This window comes from Arvicola amphibius, chromosome X (assembly GCF_903992535.2).
Source record: "Arvicola amphibius chromosome X, mArvAmp1.2, whole genome shotgun sequence".
Classification (NCBI taxonomy): domain Eukaryota; kingdom Metazoa; phylum Chordata; class Mammalia; order Rodentia; family Cricetidae; genus Arvicola; species Arvicola amphibius.
Genome location: NC_052065.1, coordinates 63,473,422 through 63,493,732, shown reverse-complemented (window position 1 = coordinate 63,493,732; position 20,311 = coordinate 63,473,422). Strand labels below are relative to the sequence as shown.

The 20,311-nt window shown below is 34.7% G+C and overlaps 1 protein-coding gene across 1 annotated transcript in view; it reads left to right on the top strand.

The window, feature by feature from the left end:
* Positions 1-19,946, top strand: part of Abcb7 (ATP binding cassette subfamily B member 7) — a 161,579-nt gene extending 141,633 nt beyond the window's left edge. Inside the window, exons 13-16 of the mRNA XM_038316603.2 lie at positions 4,507-4,678; positions 5,852-5,955; positions 8,915-9,022; positions 16,489-19,946. Of these exons, the coding sequence (XP_038172531.1) occupies positions 4,507-4,678; positions 5,852-5,955; positions 8,915-9,022; positions 16,489-16,704 (600 nt within the window). The 3' untranslated portion in view covers positions 16,705-19,946. The remainder of the gene's footprint in view (positions 1-4,506; positions 4,679-5,851; positions 5,956-8,914; positions 9,023-16,488) is intronic.
* The last annotated feature ends 365 nt before the right edge of the window (positions 19,947-20,311 follow it).

The following is a 20,311-nucleotide window of genomic DNA, read 5'->3' as shown; positions in this document are numbered from 1 at the left end:
TGAAACAGAGAAGTAAATTCAAAGTAAAGCCTGAAAAAACAAGTAGTAGATAGTCTTACAGTGTATATAGTTTTATCTTAAAAGTCTATAAAGGAGTTTGAAGCTGTACCTGAATGCTAGAGTACTTGTCTGATGTTTACTGGTAAAGTTGATTTATGAAATCAAGTATCAGATCTCTGGGAGAACAGATCATATGGGGAAGGGAGAGGAGAAAACCTACAAGAAAGTCACCAGGAAGGAAATGGTTATCACAGCATTTGGGAGACTATGATAGAGTAATTGACTTAAGATTGAGGCAGCCTGGGACATAATGCATTCCAGGCAGCTCTGGACTACAGAGTAAGATTCTATCTTTTCAAAACTAAAACAAAAAGAGTGATCCGACGGGGATATGCCAATTATAAAAGGTCCCCAAGTGCTCCAGCATATGGCACTCCTTTCTATCCCATCTTTTGCTGAAAATCACAAATTTTAGTGGGTATGAGTCACCTAGGAAGATTGTAGAAATTCCATTTCTTTTTCACATGCTCGGCTTCTGATTGTGGAGTACATTGTGAGCCCAGAAATCTATATTTTAATATTCATTTTAGATGATTCTGATAGATATTTTAAGACTGACTTTGTGTTAAGAAACAGTAACCTATACTGTTTGCCAAATGAACTGCATTCTGGACTGTGACTTCATTTGGTAATGTGTTCTAATTCATATGTCTTATTTCTGCCATTTTGGGGGCTATATAATGATTTCACCCATCCTTTTGGAAAATAAAACATTAAATTCACAAAGGAGGAAAAGCTATTCATCCTTATTGGAGACATTAGTAGTATAAAATTTGGTGAAAATAAAATAACACTTTTACCTAATAGATTAATAAATGAAGTTCTTTCTTTTTACTCATTTCTCTTGGGGGGCCCTCCAGTCAACTCCCAAATAATCACACAGAGACTTCTTATGAATGCCTGGCCTTAGCTTGGCTTGTTTCTAGCCAGTTTTCCTTAAATTATCCCATCTACATTTTGCCTCTGGGCTTTTACCTTTCTTTATTTCTGTATTTATTTCCTTCTTATTCCATTGCTGGATGTGTAGCTGGGTAACTGACCCCTAACATCCTCCTCTCCTTCTCCTTTTCTTCTCCTCCCTTTCTTCTTTTTCTCCTATTTATTTTCTCTGCCTGGCAGCTCCACATATCCCTATTCTGCCTAGTTATTGGCCTCTTCTGCCTAGTTATTGGCTGTTCAACTCTTTATTAGACCAATCAGATGTTTTAGGCAAGCAAGTAACAGCTTCATAAAGTTAAACAAATGCAGCATAAAAGAATGCAACACATCTTTGCATCATTAAATAAATATTACACAGTATAAAAGAATGTAACTCATCTTTAACTAATATTCCATAACAGATAAAGATTTTGAAAACCAGAATATCTAATTTAGATATAATTCTGTAACATGGGCAGCATTGTTTTGCTCATGAAAGAATATGGCTTTCATCATAAGAAAATTAACAATACATATAAAGTTCTGCAAAAGTATTCTAATAAGTCTGACCCTAGGAAATTTTAGTAAGAAATTTAAAGATACAAACATGGGTCTTTAATACAATGTTATCTATAGCATTATTCATAATTGTCCAAGGTGGATACCATATAAATATTCAGTGATAACTGAATGTTTGAAGTATTCTAGGTTCAAGTGCCATGTAGTTATTAAATTTTATCCAATTATATTATGATTGTTTTGTTGAACAAATATAGATATTTTGCCTGCATTTAGTCAGTTTTTGTACCCCATGCCTCCTTGTGCTTGAAGAGACCAGAAGAGAGATTTGAATTTCTTGAATCTGAGGTTACAGATGAATGTGAATGTGTACTGGGAACTGAACCCAGATTCTCTGGAAGAGCAGCCAGTGCTCTTAACCAGTGAGAAATTTTTCCAGCTCAGCATTAAAGTTTTAAAGAATATTAGTATCATGAACAGTCAATACAACTATGTAAAGAAGTATTAGATGTTTAATGTTGCGAACTATTACTTTAAATATGTGAAGGTGTGTTGACAGAAGTTTCTTTTTTGCCTGGTCCTGCAGCCATTCAGTCCCAAAGAAACACACAGAGTTCTACATTAATCATAAACTGGTTGGCGTATTAGCTCAGGCTTCTTATTAACTCTTAAACTTATATTAGCCTGTAATTCTTGTCTGTGAGCCATGTGGCTTGGTACCTGTTATCAACGAGGCAGTCACATCTTGCGTCCTCTACATCTGGGTGAAGGTTGCAGACTGAGCTTTCCTCTTCCCAGAATTCTCCTGTTCTCATTACCCCACCTCTGCTTCCTGCCTGGCTACTGGCCAATCAGCATTTTATTAACATACAAGTGACAGATCTTTACAAAGTATAAATCCACGATCCCACAGCAAACATGTGTTGCATTTGTTTATGCTATATTTGTTTAACTATGTAAAGATGTGTTACATTTGTTTATCCTGCATTTGTTTAATGATGTAATGATGTGCTGCTTTGCCTGCCTAAGGCACCTGATTGGTCTGATAAAAATCTGAATGGCCAATAGATAGGCAGTACAGGGATAGGCAGGGTTGGCAGGCAGAGAGAATAATTAGGAGGCGGAATCTAGTCTTAAGAGGAGAGAACTAGGGAGAAAGAGAGAGAAGCACTCATGGCCAACCAGCCAGGCAGTGAAAGTAGGACATACAGAATGAAAGAAAGGTGAAAAGCCCTAAGGCAAAACATAGATGAAGAAAAGCAGGTTAAATTGAGGTATAAGAGCTACTGGGACAAGCATAAGCTATGGCAAAGCATTCATAACTAATATTAAGACTTACATTTTTATTCGGAAGCTGGCGGTCCAAGAAAGCCTACTATAAAGGAAATCAAAATATTCTGGCTCTGCAACATAGATTAATACTTGCAATTAGAGAAAAAGATGGAATAGACACCAAAGAATTAATGTGTTTTTCTAGACGATAAAGTTAATACATTATTTAGTTTCTTAAATTTGTGAACTTTGTGTGTGTGTGTCTGTGTATCTGGTGCATGCCATGTTGTGTCATACCTACAGATAGTTCTGTGGTTATTTAAATTAACAATTGCATTATTTCACATAATTACTCATATTTAGTGTGTGACAAGAGTATTTAGCAAATATCATGAAAATAGTTCATTTGTGTTTTGTTTTGGGAGATAGGGTCTTACTCTGTACTGCAGGCTAGAATCAAGCTCATGGTGCTCCTACTTCTGACCCCAAGTGTTGGGATTACAAGGGTGGATCACCACAGATGTTTAGTTAACTTTTATTTTATCCATTTTTTGGTTATATTTTTCTGTTTTTCAATTAGCATTTTTTAATTTTTTCTGAATATAAAATACTATGAAAATAGTTCTGTGAGTAGGACTTTGAGCTTATTTGGTACATTTAGTATGAGAAATTTATGTTAGTAGTGGATATATAAATGATCAGAATATTACTTGAAATAATATCTGAAATTCTGAACCTGAAAATCATGTAAAAGAAGACCTTTACTGGGTCTCCTGGTGAATATTAACAATTAGAGCCATTTTATTTCACCTTGTTCTCAACCATTCAGAGACTGAAAAAAGAATAGGAGATGAGTGCTCACTTGAAATAAATTAGCTTTAGTATGCCATGTCAAAACAAGATGAATTATCAAATGACAGCTTGCAGTGAACTTCCTCTAACAAGTACATACATGATGCACAAATTCTTTATTTGCTGAGTTTCAAGGCCAAAGTAAAAGCTTCTTATAAATACAGGGAAATATATCTAACCTCATCAGTAATTAAGGAAATGCTAATGTAAACAAAAAGTACATTTCACCCTAATATCATAAGTGAAAATGAGTACCAGGGTTGCTAAAGCTATGGAGATCTAGCAACCTTACATGCCATTTAGTAGAACATGCTCATATATTACTAGCTGCTGTTTTTGTAGGACAGCTGGGCAATAACATTACAAAGTAAATATAAACTTCATTTTCGACCTATCGGTTAACATCTAGGATTCCTTCTTGCATAAATACTTAAGTGTGTAAAGCCATTTATATAATGCTTTTATCCCAACATGTTAACCACATTAATGTGCATTAATGGGTGGAATAAGTAATTTTTATCTATAGTAGGAAATATATAGTGATTAAAAGAATGAAGTATGTTTTTATCATCTAGAATGGAAAATCTCCGGTATATGTTAAATAGAAAAAGCAATTTACAATGTAGTATGTGTAATTTGGGTTCCCTTGTATTGGAAAAAAAGCATATGGTTAAGCATATAAATGTCTCAAAATAAGTCTGGAATGACATAACAAATTATATGTGGTAATTAGCTCCAGAAAGAGACCTGAGACTGCAGGTCTAGTAAAAGGGATTGTTGTGGTTTGCTATTTACAATTACTTTATGTCTTTATACTTTTTAAAATTCATGTAAATTTGTGTAATGAACACATACACAGTGGGTGTCTATACAAATCTGCTTCAGGATGCTGTCCTCTTCCATAACACTATCTACTACAACCTTTTATATGGAAACATCAGTGCTTCACCAGAGGAAGTATATGCAGTAGCAAAATTAGCTGGTCTTCATGATGCAATTCTTCGAATGCCACATGGATATGACACACAAGTTGGGGAACGAGGACTCAAACTATCAGGTGAGCAAAGATTTTAAAGCTTCTACTTTTATATTCTCTTCAAACCAATCTGTTGGGACTGTTTATATTATTGATGGAATCTCATATATATGTTAATGTATAATTCACCAATTTAAGGAAAGCCAAGACTTACCTGGAATATAGTAAAAGTAGAGTTAATTAGTTTAGTACTGAATAGTGTATCTCTCATCTTATTTCCTAGGTGAGGTTCAGATGTCTAAACATCCTTACACTTGTCCTGTTCATTTTCTTATCCTTCTTAGTTAGCTCACTGGTGAAAGAAATTTTGAGGTTTTATATGTTTCTATGCAAATGTTTAATCATGAGATGGTATATTTAATGATAACTTTAAAATTACTGGATTTTTGAATAATTTATTTACAAGATTTATTAAGTATACACTGCATGGCTCCTATGCCAAATTATGTATGGGTAAATGGGCCTGCTGTCAAGGAATGTGTGGTCTATTAGAAATTTTTTATTTAGGTTAAGAATATTTTAAGCAAAGATTTTCTACTTAAGTTTGTTTGTGGTTATTGTTTGGTCATAGCTTAGTAATATATGTTTATCATTTCGGTGTACCTTATAAAAGTTTATATAACTTGCCCTTGTAGTTAACAGAAGGTAAAATGTATTCGGTATACACTCTTACTTTGAAAAATGCTATTAAATAACAGCTTATCTCAAAATATACTTAAATATTAGCAGATTGGGACCTTTTATGTTAAGTCATAAATTAAGTATTCATGGTTTCATGTCTTTAAGTTTTCTAGTTTCAGATATTGGGTTTGTCCTTTGATTTGTTGATTCATTGTTAATGAATTTTTTATCTAAGGTTGTTGCATATTGAAATAATCCATAATAGAAAGTAACGTATATGATAAACATGCTTTTGGTAAGAACAATTGAAAAATCAAAGTTGTTACTTATCATTTTTATTCATTTCAATGACATGAATCAGAGATTCATTAAGATTGAATTTGTATTCCAGGGAATATAGTTTGTCAAAGGATACCATATATAGACTTAGACTGAACAATTCAGTTAAGTGGCAAATGATAAAGAGTTTAGGTAAATGTTACAGGTATAATTTGATGGTTATAATCAACAGGAATACTAGAAACAGAATATTCCTGTATTATGTTTCCTTAAATGAAAATATTTCTTTTTCAGGAGGAGAAAAACAGAGAGTAGCAATTGCAAGAGCCATTTTGAAGGACCCCCCAGTTATTCTCTATGATGAAGCTACGTCATCATTAGACTCAATAACTGAAGAGGTAAATGACAATGAAAATAACAAAATAAACTTTTTTCCTTGGAAGCTTCAGTGCAATGTCTGCATTACTTAGAACAGTGGTGCTCAACTTTCCCAATGTTGTAACCCTTAATACCCTCATGTTGTGGTGACCCCCAACCATAAAATTATTTCTGTTGCTACTTCATAATTTTGCTACTTTTATGAATAGTAATATATGTGTACCTGTTACGCAAGATGTCTGATATGTGACCCTGTGAAGGGATCATTTGACCCCCAAAGGGGCTGCGACTTACAGGTTGAGAACCACTGACTTAGTGTTTTGAATGTATTTCAGTGAGAGATATTATAAAGTAAAATAGCCAACCCCGTCTTTTTTCCCACGGTTTATTTTTTATATTTAAAAATTTCCATCTCCTCCCCTTCTCCTCCCCCTTCCCCTCCCTCCCCTCCACCCATACTCCCCTCCCTCCCTCTCTAGGCCAAGGAGCCATCAGGGTTCCCTACTCTATGTTAAGACCAAGGCCCTCCCAACTCCCCCCAGGTCCAGGAAGGTGATCAACCAAACTGACAAGGCTCCCACAGAGCCCGTCCATGCAGAAGAATCAAAGCCCAGCGCCATTGTCCTTGGCTTCTCAGTCAGCCTCCACTGTCAGCCACATTCAGAGAGTCCGGTTTGGTCGCATGTTCCATCAGTCCCATTCCAACTGGAGTTGGTGATCTCCCGTTAGTTCTGTCCCACCGTCTCCATGGGTGAACGCACCCCTCATGGTCCTGACTTTCTTTCTCATGTTCTCCCTCCTTCTGCTCCTCATCAGGACCTTGGGAGCTCAGTCTGGTGCTCCAATGTGGGGCTCAGTCATTTTCTTCATCTATCGCCAGATGGAGGTTCTATGGTGATATGCAAGAAATTCATCAGTATGGCTATAGGAACTGGCCTTTTCGGGCTCCCTCTCCTCAGCTGCCCAAGGAACTAGCTGGGGGCATCTCCCTGGAAACCCGGGAACCCCTCTAGAGTCAAGTCCCTTGACAAGCCTCAGATGGCTCCCTTAATTAAGATATATGCTTCCCTGCTCCCATATCCACCCTTCCTGTATCCCAAGCATCCCATTCCTCCCAGCTCCCCCCATTCTCCCCTTCACACTTTTCTCTCCCCATCTTCCCTTGGCCCCGTCTCGCCCCACCCTCAAGTTCCCAATTTTTGCCCGGCGATCATGTCTACTTCCAATATCTAGGAGGATTACTATATGTTTTTCTTTGGCCAACTCCATCTTTTTATATGGCAAGTGTTAGTAAATGCTACAAAAGCCAGGTTGCATTGAACCAGAATGCATTGTTACAGATGAGCTTCCTTTTGGAAGTGTGTGATACGCTATGCTATTACTATATTACTCCTGTATCTTGCAAAGCTGTACATATTACCTGACATGCTAGTGAGGGAAGAAAGTTTGAGTAACTGTCTTATTGTTTAGCACTCCTTAATAGAAGTCATGTAAGTGACTCTGACACAGTCTAACCAGAATGCCTTTCACTCACTATTGAAGTGCAAGTTAAGCCATCCAACCCTTAGAATAGTACCATTTGTTTCAGTTCACAAAAGTGTTATGTAACAGCAAGACTTTTGTGACAATGTTGTCATGATACTATCCCAACTAGTACATTGCATCTTATAACATCTTTACATTACATACAAAAGTTTCAGCAACAATGGTAATTTCGTGTAGGTTAGTCTAGAACTAAAGCTAGGCAAATGTTGCAGTTTGCTACTTTTCACTGAGTATGTGGTAGGAACCTAATGTTAACGTGGAGGTCTTCTTTCACAATTTTACAGGCAATGTGATGTCATATTTACATGTGGATTTAAATTTGAGGGAACATTGTTATTTTATCAGCAACATACTTAAAACAGTTCAAAGTAGATTCATTTGAGAATTACATTTTGAATGAATATTGAACAGGACTAGATCCCATTCACAAGAGAATAGCAACTATTTATGAGAACTTCATGCCTAAATATATGTCGTACAAGTTGTAAGCTAACAGGATAAAATTTATAACAGCAGTTTTTGAGTCACATAACATTATTATGTTAGAGAATATATCCCATTCAGCATTTACAAAGAATTCCTCAGAAGAAAAAGTTTTGATAAATTTCAGTGAGCCCTTTTAATAAGTAAAGGGAAGTCAGAATTTGAGTTTTTATAGGTAAGAAAGGAGAGAGACTCTCTACAAACATAAGGTTGATCATTAGTCTGTCCTAGTAAAAACGTAAGGTCTCCTTTTCAGAAAACTATATGTTCCCTGTAATTTATGCTTTTAAAACATGAAATGTTTAGAAATACCTCTGGGAAGCCAGTGAGCATATCCCTATTACCCACACTGTTTCTCTAGCCAACGACTTCTATAGATAATTGAATTACATATGTAACTGTCTTACACTTTATAGGCAGTAAAATCTGTTTTCTAGAATGCATAAATGTGAAAAGGCACGCCTTTAAATCTATCACTGTAAGGCCATTTGGATCTACATAGTAAGTCTTGTACCAGCCAAAGCTACATACTGAGACCCTATCTCAAAAAAAAAAAAAAAAAAAAAAAAAAAAAAAAAAAACAAAATGCTTTTGGAAAAAAAAAGACTGCCTCAAGTAAAAAGTACTTGGATGTGTTTTGCCTTTGAACTAAGGAAAAACAAATGTTCCTACAGGCTTTCAGACTCCTGTCTTTCTTTGAGTTGTTTTTTGTATTTTGTCTGCATCCTGTTACTTGAATATTTCCTCATTTTAGTTTTATTTTAGTGTTCTAATGATTACTTCCCAATATTCTTTGGTTTTTGTCCTTTTGTTTCTTTTAGTATTAGAGGTGAAATATTTAGTGTTGATATAAATTCCTAAGTTCCTTTAGCAAAGATAGCATTGTTTTAATTTACATTGACCTAATGAGAGCTCTGGTTTGGTTTTCTCCTACTCTTGTCAAACTTGTAGACTATTCTTAGTGCCATGAGGGATGTGGTGAAGCACAGAACTTCTATTTTCATTGCACACAGATTGTCAACAGTGGTTGATGCAGATGAAATCATTGTCCTGAGCCAGGTAAGAAATGAACTTTAAAAGTTAGTATTCATTGCTACTCAGCCTTAATTAGAGAAGTTTCTCTCTTCAATGATAGGCAGTGAATGAAAGGACTTATGGCTACTGAAGGGGAAGAAAATAACTGACAGTTGAGTGTTCAGCCCTAAACAGCACATTTATGCCACTCCCTCTAATGGAACATGGAGGAATGGGTCAGGGTGTTGGATTGGGGGATAAAGAACCAAAAGAAAGGGAGAAAGACTGAGAGGTGCTATTTTCTGGCCATGACACAGCAATTGTTATCATCATCTTTCAGCAACTGCAGCTTCCTGCACGGGGTGTGCACAAGACTGAACCAGTTAGCAGTCAAGTCATGAATACAGGAGGGTGTCACAGGGCCATATCCTTCCCCAAGAAACTATTGACTGCTTATGGATTCTAGGGGAGGGTAGTGATTGTCTTCACTTGTGTACCCAAGGTGAAGCCACCAGACTCTAGTGGATACTTCTAATGGTCATATAGGCTGTCCTGGTAAAAATCAGTGAATTACAAAACAAAAAGACATGAATGTAGGAAACGCATTTATAGGGAAGAGGGGATTTAACAGGGGTAAAATGAAAACAAGAAAGGGCAGCGGTGAAAATAATCAGTAAATTTTATATATCTGTATGAACTTATCAAAGAATAAATTTAATAGAAACTATAAAAGGAAAAATGATAGTATTTGAAGAATCTTAGAAATAGTTTTAGGTACCCAAAATTTAATTATTGTATCTAATGAAATATTGCAGAATTTGTGTTCTTTTGATGAAATTAAATCCCAATAGTATTCTGGTTTTTGTCACTTTTGTAGGAAATAGTGCATCAAATTTCCAAGAAGGATAAACTATACTAACTCATTCTTTATTAAACTACTAAAAGCAAATGTTTGATCAGGAAAGTATTAATTCTTCAAGATAGAAGCATATTTTCAATGATTGTCTATATAAAATAATTTTTCTTCATTCAGTTTTGCCCTGAATAGATCTTTGCACACTATCTTTGTATTTTCATTGTTCTAATTATTTATATATATACATATATAACATTAATATCTTAAAATTTACAGTAAAATAAAAATGATCATTTTCTTAAATGACTATATTTTGTTTTCATTGTAGGTAAAGTAAAAATATACTATTTTATCACTTTTGAGGGAATTACTATACAAGCTTACTACTATCTAAATGTTCTCAGCAATCATTGTTGTGATTGGCAGATCTGAACATTTTTAATAATTGTCCTTTACTCCTGTCTGTAAGGATCTCTTTTCCCTCACCTCTTAGAATTTGATTATTTCTAACACTGTTCAGTTTTTCATATCACATACAGAGATTTTGCCATCATTATCGTTCTCTTCTATTCAATACTTCTATTTTTCATTGTTTTGGAAGCCAGTGTACTGAGAGTTAAGAGATGGGAAGCAATTGTGTGCTTTCTAAAGTTTGAGTTATCAAGAGGGACTTTTTTGTGATACTACAGATTGAACTCAGAGCCTTATACATGCTATCAAGTGTTCTACTGTTGAACTGTATTCCCAGCCCACAAGGGTTTTTTTTTTCATTTCACTAAAATTTAGACAGTATTCATTATTGTGATATTTATACCCTGTATTCTATAAGGTATTTATATGTTTGTGACTTTAAATGTATTAGTTTGTTCCTAAATGTTGACATTCTTTAGAAAATAAGTTGTTTTTCCCAATACGGTTAAACCAAAATATCTTAAATGGTAACTTAAACCTTACTATATCTTTGATATTTAAGAATCTGAAATAAAATCTGATATTTAGTGCCTTTTAAACTAAGCTTACCAAATTATATGCAGTCATGCTCTCAGAGCTTTTATTCAATAATAGAAAATGTTGAGATTTCTTAGTAAATAACGTATTTACATATGTCTGTGCAGAAATGTCACAGCATTGTCCCATGGGTTTTGAATTACAATTAATGTATTAATGGCCATAGCATCTGTAGCTATATAAACTTTCTTGTTATTTTTGTTTGTTGGCCCTCTAATTGGTTAATTTTATGACCTCATTTTCAACTGGTGGTTTGTCTGCCACCTCAGGCACTGTCAAAATTTGTTTATATTTCTGTTAAAATGTCATGCCTATGAGACATTCTGATTGATCATGGAAGATTAGACACACTTACTTTCCTCCTCCATCCCAACTAAAAGAAAAGTGAAGTAATGAGTATAATTATAAATCATGTAATTATAAAGATACTAGAAGAATTAATAGTGAACAAAGAATATCAGCAAATATGGGGAAGATGTTAAGTAGATAGATTAGAAAGACTGAGAAATTTGGATACTATAATGTGCCAAAATAGAGAGAAAAAAATTAAAAGTTACTTGATTCACAGAAATGGTTCAAGAGTTAGAGGCATCAGGGTATTATGGAAAGTGAAGGTAAGTATGAGGCTGAAAATATCAGAATTCACATTTGTGTAAGAAATAAAAGCCAGACCTGTTGACACAAGATTGTAATTCCAGCTGCTAGGGAGGCTAAGCCTGGGCAACATAGTAAGACCCTGCCTCAAAATAAAAATGTAAAAGAGGGCCTGGGATATAGCTTAGTAGTCACATTGGGAGACCCTGGGTTCAATTATTCCCGTTACTGTTAAGACAGTTTTCAAGGCTTTTTCTTACCTGTTATGGCCTAGTATTTACCCCCTACCAGCCTTAGGAAGAAGTTTACCAAACAGCTGTTTATTTCTGCCATTACCTTCCTTCATCATCAAATAATGGGGGAATTCTCTAAAGAAACCAAAGTAGCCCCTTTAAAAGAATATTAATTGTAGTTGGTTGTTTTATGGCTCTTTACTCTTTGGGGGGCCTGCCACCCAGCTCCCAAATACATGCACAGGGAGGCTTACTCTTTATTATGAATGCCTGGCCTTAGCTTGGCTTATTTCTAGGCAGCTTTTCTTAAATTATCTTGTCAATCTTTTGCCTCTAGGCTTTTACCTTTCTCTATTTCTGTATACCTTTCATTATTTCCATGGCTTGGTGAGTAGCTGGGTGGCTGGCTCCTAGTATCCTCCTTTTTTTCTCGTTCCTTCTTCCTTTCCCCCAGTTTTCTCCTTCTATTTATTCGCTCTGCCTGCCATCCCTGCCTATCTTTTTCCTGCTCTGCTCTTGGCCATTTGCCTCTTTATTAGATCAACCAAGTGTTTTAGGCAGGCACAGTAACACAACCTCACAAAGTTAAATGCAGCATAAAAGAATGCAACACATCTTTGCATCACTAAAACAAATGTTCCACATCATAAACAAATGTAACACATCTTAAAATAATATTCCACAGCAATTAATGTTTGAGGCTGCAATAAGATGGCCTGGTATCCAAATGATCATCCTAACACAAAGTGTGCCAATTGAGAAGGCCATTCCCATGCACACAGACTCCAGTTAGCTTTTTAATGTTCCATTCTTTGGTGTTAGGAGAGAATAAAGTGTTAGAAGAGAATAAATGAAGATATCTAAAGCAAACAGAATGAAAAGGGTTCAATAAAATACATAGACAATACAAAGAACTGTAAGAAATATTTTAAAATTTAATATTCCTAGAAGTCATGATAAATAAAACATTTCTAAAATAATGATAGGTGCTATTCAGAAAAGGAAAGGAAGCATATGGCATGGTTTCTGGGATATATGATTGAATGAAAAAAGTGGGGTACAAACAACATGTTGTATGCCATCTTTTGCAAGAAGGATGGGGTGGTGAGAATATATGTATATGTGCTTAAATTTCCAAAGAGAAATTCAAGAAGGATAAAATAGAAACTAAAACAGTTGGCTATCTGCAGAATGGAGATGAAAATGGTTTACAAGACATAAACAAGTAAGATCTTCCTGAATATGTATGTTTATATTAATTTTGCTTTTGATCTATTTTATGTGTTGAAAAAAGTTTACACATACATATACATATAAATACACACACATATACATGTGTATGTGTATATGTATATATGCACAGTACCAAACATATTGACATGGTATGAAAGCAGAAGGAACATTACTATTTTTAATGGGCTGAAAAGGACTAGTTGGAGGGAAGAATGTGGAAGAGAGTAATATATATGTATTAACACGTCACGGTGAAGCACTTTTTCTTGTATACTAACTAAAAACACAAAAATAAATCAAGGATACAAAAATAAAAATTGAACACTATCAGGAATCAAAACTGTCAAATTGATAACCACACAAAAGAGAATAGAAGCAATCCATGTAATTTTTAATGTAATATTCTAATTATATACTCTTATTAAATATCCTAGTTTTCTTCTCTGTTGCTGTTATAAAAACACTGACCAAAACCAACTTGGGGGAAGGACGAATCTACTTGGCTTACAAGTTACAGTCTTTCATTGAGGAAAGCCAAGGCAGGAGCTGATGCAGAGGCCATGAGGGATGCTGCTTACTGGCTTGCTCCCCTTCCCTTGCTCAGCCTGCTTTCTTACACACCCGAGTTTTACCTGCTCAGCGATGGCATCACCCACAGTACTGGGACTTTCCACATTAATCAATCAAGTACATGCCCTCCAGACTTGCCTACAAGCCAATCTTATGGAAGCACTCTCTCAATTGAGGTTCCTTCTTCCCAGATGTGCCAAGTTTGTGTCAAGTTGACAAAAAAACCTAATTAGGATATTAAATATAAATGTATTATATTTATTACATCATATCACCAGATTATAGTTCTTTTAATCTACCTACTTATCAACTTCCCCATGTATTATATAATACACAAGTGTATTATAAGGATAAATAGTCCAAAGAGAAGAGTTGGTAATTTTATGGAAGTACCCATTTTGAAATTATTCTATATGTAAGAATGAGCAGCATATACTGAGTAAATACACTGCTCTTAGAACAGAGATCTTACTTGGGAGAAGAAAGTTGCAAGTAAAAAAAAATCATCAGAGGATAGAAAGACTCTCACAAGGTTTATGTTTTAGCAGAATTACCCATATAAATTCCTTATGCAGAAAGTATTCTAATTCTGTCTACTGCAAAAGCCTGGGAGCAATGAAATTCTGAAAGTAATGAGCATTCCCAGCACACAGATTTTGGACACTAAATTACTATTTCTCACTAAAAGTACCCAAACCTTCTTCGATAAAAGCTGATCTGGGGCAGGGGAACTAATGAACACATGTCACAAGGACACAGGAAGCACTTTGAATGACCTCCCACTGGCCAAATGTGGGATAATTAGAGCAGTAAAATGAATAATGCGCTAATGAGTTGTAACATTCTGAATAAAAAACTAAGTTTTGCATCCATGATAATACTTTTAAAACAAGAAGTGCCAAGGGAAAAAGAAAAGCCCTTCTTTAAGAACACCACCAGCCAGCCTGTAGAAGGAATGATAAATTTAGAAAATCAGATTTTGCCACCACCATTGTAATAATTGTGTTTAGAAAACAGTCACCGCTGGCTGATAAGACTATTGAGGAACAGATTTTTCACTCAGTTTGAAAATAAAACCCATAGATTACTTATTATGAGCATAAAACTTGATGGTTAAATACAGAAATTTTCTAGATACCTTTAACCACGAGATCAAATTTCATATCAGTAATTGAGCAAACCAACCTCCTTACCTTCTGATATGATGCTGCATTGAAGACATATTACTCTTTTTAAAATTTTATTTTTAATTATGTGTATATGTGTGGGTCTGGGGGACAGAGGTTGTGCTAATGAGTTTAGTGCCAGGAGAGCCCATTAGAAGGTCTTGAATCCCCTGAAGCAGCAGTTACAGGCCATTATGAGCTGGGTACTGGGAATCCAGCTCAAGTTCTCTCAGAGATGAGGAAGCACTCCTAATAGCTGAGCCATCTCTGACCCCACATGACTTAATAATCAGGAAGAACTAGATAAATCCAAACTGAAGGGCAGTCTTTATATTTAAAGAAAACTCTAAACGAGTTAGACCTAGACATTTTAAAAATGTCAGTGCCACAGAGAGAGTTTAGGACACTGCTAGAAATTCAGTGTGTAGATGCAGGCAGTATTCTCGTTACTGCTCAGACCACAGCTCCTTTGCATTGTACTCAATAAACTATTCTTGGAAAGGGAAAACTATTTAAAATCAGTATTTTGGTTTTCTTCAGATCCTAGGTGGAAAAAAATAAAGGGCATTGTTGTAATATTTACTGAATTTTGAAAATGAAGCATATATTAGATAAGAGTATCATGGTGTTGCTAAATTTCTTGGCTGTGATATAATTATGCCAGGCATGTAAAATTGTCCCTTACTTTTAAAGATATACCCTAATAATATTTAGAAGTATAATATCAGTATGTACAGCTCATTCTCAGATTGTTTGACAAAATAGAATATGATTTTATGTACAGGTAAAAATATGTCCTTATTGCATATAGTATATGAGAGAGAATAAGTAGAAAGTGAGACAAAGCAAGTATGGAATGAAACTAAGCAAATGAGGCAGTTACTAAGTCTAGGAAGAAAAAACTGTAAGAAAAAATATATATATAACCCCAGTGTCTACATGATTCAGCATGAAACATGTAGTCATAAAGTAAACAACATAAAATATGTGCATAGGCATAACAAACAGAACAAGAATTTGTGATACAGGAGGTGTTATTAGGACAGTGAAAAATTCAGCAGAGGAGTTATGGGATGATTGGAGTATTGACTCTCCAACTTCCTTAATAAGTTCATAAATAATGCCAGAAATAAATAAATCAAGAAGCAATATAGCCATAGATGTGTACAAATCTAGTACTAGGGCGTTGGCACAGACTGACTTCACTAATATTACAGAAAGTGTCTATTTGGAACAATTCTGTCTATAAGAATGCCCATGAAAGTGATAAATTTTTTTTGTCTCCCATCATGTTTAACAGTGGCCATCAGATAGGAAATAACTCTGGAGTCCATGCCAAATCAATGAATGTTGTGTTTAATAGGCACTGTTAACAAAAAGAGCTACTGGAAGAAGTAAACTTAATTTTCATGAAGTCTTCTTTGTTTCATAAAATTTTATTTCAGAATTCTCATGGATTTAACAATATTGTTTTTAAATCCTTTAAATTCCTGTATAAATAACAGTGCTTTTGATTTGAACATTTGCTGATTACAGAAAATATCACCTTTTTAGAATTTTAAACTTCTCTTTATGCCTTTCAGAATGAAAAATAAAACGGTAAAGCTTTATTTCTTTATGTACTATGATGTTTGTAGGATTGGGAATCTCATAGTTTTTGTTAACTGAGTCTGGGTAGTTCAGCAGTGAAGAAGCATTCCTACCTCAGTTCTTTCCAGTGGGGCTATGAATGAGGAATTAGAAGAGGTATTTTAATGAATACAGGTCCTTCAAAATCTTTTCTTATAAATTACTATATAGCTTTAGGTATTATGCTGGTTAACTGACATGTACCTTGTGTTTATTTTTTAGGGGAAGGTAGCTGAACGTGGTACCCACTATGGTCTGCTTGCTAACTCTAGCAGTATCTACTCAGAGATGTGGCATACACAGAGCAGTCGTGTACAGAACAATGATAACCTCGGATGGGGTGCAAAGAAAGAAAGGATCTCCAAAGAAGAGGAAAGGAAGAAGCTCCAAGAAGAAATTGTTAACAGTGTGAAAGGCTGTGGCAATTGTTCCTGCTAAGGCACACAAGACTATTTTTGTCTTTTTTTGTTGTTGTTGTTGTCTTGTTTGGTTTTAGAGTACACATTTGCACTGAAGCAAAACTTTTTCATAAAAATTCAAATTATACATTCCCGTTCGTTTAATCTTATTAAATAACATATTTGAAGGAGGGTTTGATTTGTATGTCTTTCACCATCTTTTGAATGTGACATCTATAATTATCCCCCAAGTTATTTTATTCCTGCCCCAGTTGTGTTCAGTGCATGATTTTTGTTACCATTTGGATTTGACCCTATAGTCATTTTTGAAGTCTGATATTCATTTGCTATCGATAACCAGATGAAATAGAGTGATTTCCAAATTTATGTAGTATTTAAACCTCCTTTATGCTGACAAGTTGTAGAGAGAGTGGCTTTTTTCTCTTCAAATTAAACAGGAATAAAAAAGAGAAGAGTGTAGTTTTTCTCTTCCTTCCTCCATCCAATTATAGTTCTTTGTCAGTCTGAAAATTAGTTTGCAAATACATTTAATGTTGGTACTTATCAAAATGAACTGTACTTATACTTTGGGCATTTTCCTTTTGGACACCTATAGTAAGAGTTATTATTATGTCCTTTTGGGGGGAAAAACTCACATTGGTATAGAATATTATCTTTAATCGCCACTGCAACTCTTCCCTAGTGATTGGAATTTTATTTTGACCCCTCGCCCAAGTTTTTGTTTTGAACCAAAATTTATTAATTTTTATTTCAAGTCTCAGAAACCTTGATGTCATTTGAAAGATACTATACTGATAATGGTCCCCAAAGTTTAAGGAGTTAATGGTCTTTCCTATTTCTATCTTAAATGCACTGCTTTTGCCATCTGAAGTTATACAGTGAAATAAGTAAATAGGATGTTGTGCATCCACACATGGGAATGTCTGTGTACATGCTAATATATGTATATAAGTCAGTGTCCCCTTCAAATTATTAAAAACATTTGATAAATATGAAAGAATTCCATCCATAGGTATATTCTTTAGATGACCAGATCTCTTAATCTGTATTGACACTTCAGAATTGCAGTTTATTGTAACGCTTTTTCTTACTTATTCATAATTTAATGAATTTGTGTTAAGTCTACTGTAAAAGAGAAACTAAGTGATATAGAAAAAACATTTTACCTGTTAGAAATAATTATTAAAATGATAATACACATTCACTTAAAAAGATGTTCTCTTAATTCAGGCATAGTAATGTACACCTGGAGTCTCAGCATCAGGAGGTTGAGTCCAGGAGTTTGAGGCTAACCTGGGCAATATAGTGAGACCCTTTCTCTTCAAACCGAAAATGGAAACAAAAAGTTCTTCTCTTGTTTCAGTATGAATTTAATTTGTTTGATAATACCCATTCATTTTGAAACGCGGATCTCATGAATGGCCACATAATCATTTGTAATGTGGCTTTATTTCTCAGGAAAGGTCCTAAACTGCTTGTTACATTATGGTTTTAATGTGTTTTAAATGATAATTTAGTGTGGGAGAGATTAATATTTTTTGATTTGTGTTATTGTAATTGGTGAATAAATATCTTCTGTTATATAATAGTTTGCTAATCTGAAGCCAGTATTTCAGTTAATCTTTGATGCCAAAGTAATTTTTGCAGGATCTTGCTTTTTAAATTGAAAGTAACACTGCTACGTTTTGTGGTTTGTTTTGTTGATATTTCTTGCTCTCAAGATGTAGTTATCAGTGCTATTCTCGAGGGGGGAAGAGTACATCCTTTGAATAAATCAGTTACATTACTGCAGATGTGATTAAATTTAGATAAAAATTTTGCATCACTATTAATTTCACTACATTTGCAGCAATGCTGATGGAGACGATGGAACTCACACAGACAAGCAGAGTGTAATAATCATTATTAGAATTCTTCTTCAAGTGTACATAGCAGTGTTCAAAGAAAGTTATTTTGTGATATAGGGAACATTTACTCCAAGAAAGTAGGAATATTTTCAGGGTAGGTATAATATTCCCACTAAGATTTTGAAACTATTTTCTTTTCATATGTTTGCAGGTGGTCCTTTGGCATTTGTAGTCATTAACCTATCGTTTGGCTAACAAAGCTAAAATTATCTGAAAAAGACAATTAGAGTAGAGTCAGTAACTAAGTCTTAAAGACATTTTTTTAAAAATTACATCATCCTTAGGTGGTTCTATAGAGGGAAATAATAGACAGATGAAGATAAAAGACAAGCTTCCTGGGATGATTCAGTCATGGGAAATGCCAAGAAAAGGGCAGTTAATTATAATGCACTAATTTTACATCACAATATTACATAATTACGCAAAAAGGATAATGTGTATAAATTAAAAAAGAACTCAGCGTTGCAGCAGTGTTTTTAATGTATTGGGAAGAGTAAGCTATACTTTTCAAATTTGAGTTTGAAAATAGAGCAAGATAATGGGGGTTCATTTCTTAACATCTCTTTTTTTAAGGATTAAAAAATTTATTCTCTTAAAGAAATCCCACTTTACAAAAATTAGCTTGAAGCCAAGGTAATTTAGGATCATAAAACTGGGCCAGATGCCTTACTGATCGTCCTTAACATAGAACTGTCTTGTTGTGCAGATGGGCTCATTTGGAAATTTTTAACAGCTCAAGCCAGGGTCACTTGTGAGAATCAGGGAGACCTTCACATCTGAATATGAACAGTCTCAAGATATGAATACCTCTGCAGGGATTTGCACCTCTCATATACCTTACAATGAATATTCTGACTTTCTCTTCCCTGTTGACAGATCTCAGTTTTTGAAGATGGCTGTTTTTTAAAACTTGTTTTACTCTGAAGGCCAGGTATTTAAAAGTTGTATAATTCCTTGTTTCTAGATCGCTTTTCCATACTGCCATCTTGTTCCTATCCTTCCTACTTGCTGAATATATCACCAAGTAGCAGCCTTTTCTGTATATATTTCTAATTCCCTCATCTCATAACTTGATTACAAGATATTCTGTTGTGAATTAGCAGTTAAAAGTGTTTAAATATGTTTGTAATTACAGTTTGTTTTTAATTATAGAAAAATTCTTTCTTTTCCCTTCTCTGAGTATATTGATTTGGAATGTAAACTGTATGCTAAATTACAACATTGAGTGAGACATTCTGGATAAAGCTGATTGAGACAAAACATCTCAGCCAAGGATTTACCACAATTCTCTTGCTTATAGCAACCTGTGCAGATAATCATTACTGAATAAATACACTGTCTTTGTGCCTAGAAATATGTGTCTGATGGAAATAACTTTTCTGCAGTGCTCAGGGAAACTGACATTTTGTTCCTTACACACTTGGAATAAATATAGGTAATTACTAAGCACTCTGGGAATATGGCCTTGCAGCTTTAGACAGCAGGTAAAAACTTGGTGGGTTTTTTTTTCCAGTAGGAAAGTAAATGTTTGCAGAGTTATGATGTAGGTAAAATGGTAGCAAATTATAGTGGTTTTATTTAGCATTAAGCTGTCATATTTTTGATAGCCAACCAGTTCAAAGGCCCTAGTTTCTTACTTATCCCCAGTTTCTCAATTGTATGATTAGGAGGGAAACCTTGGGGTGGGGAAATGTCTTGCCTGCATTTTTGATTAGCTAG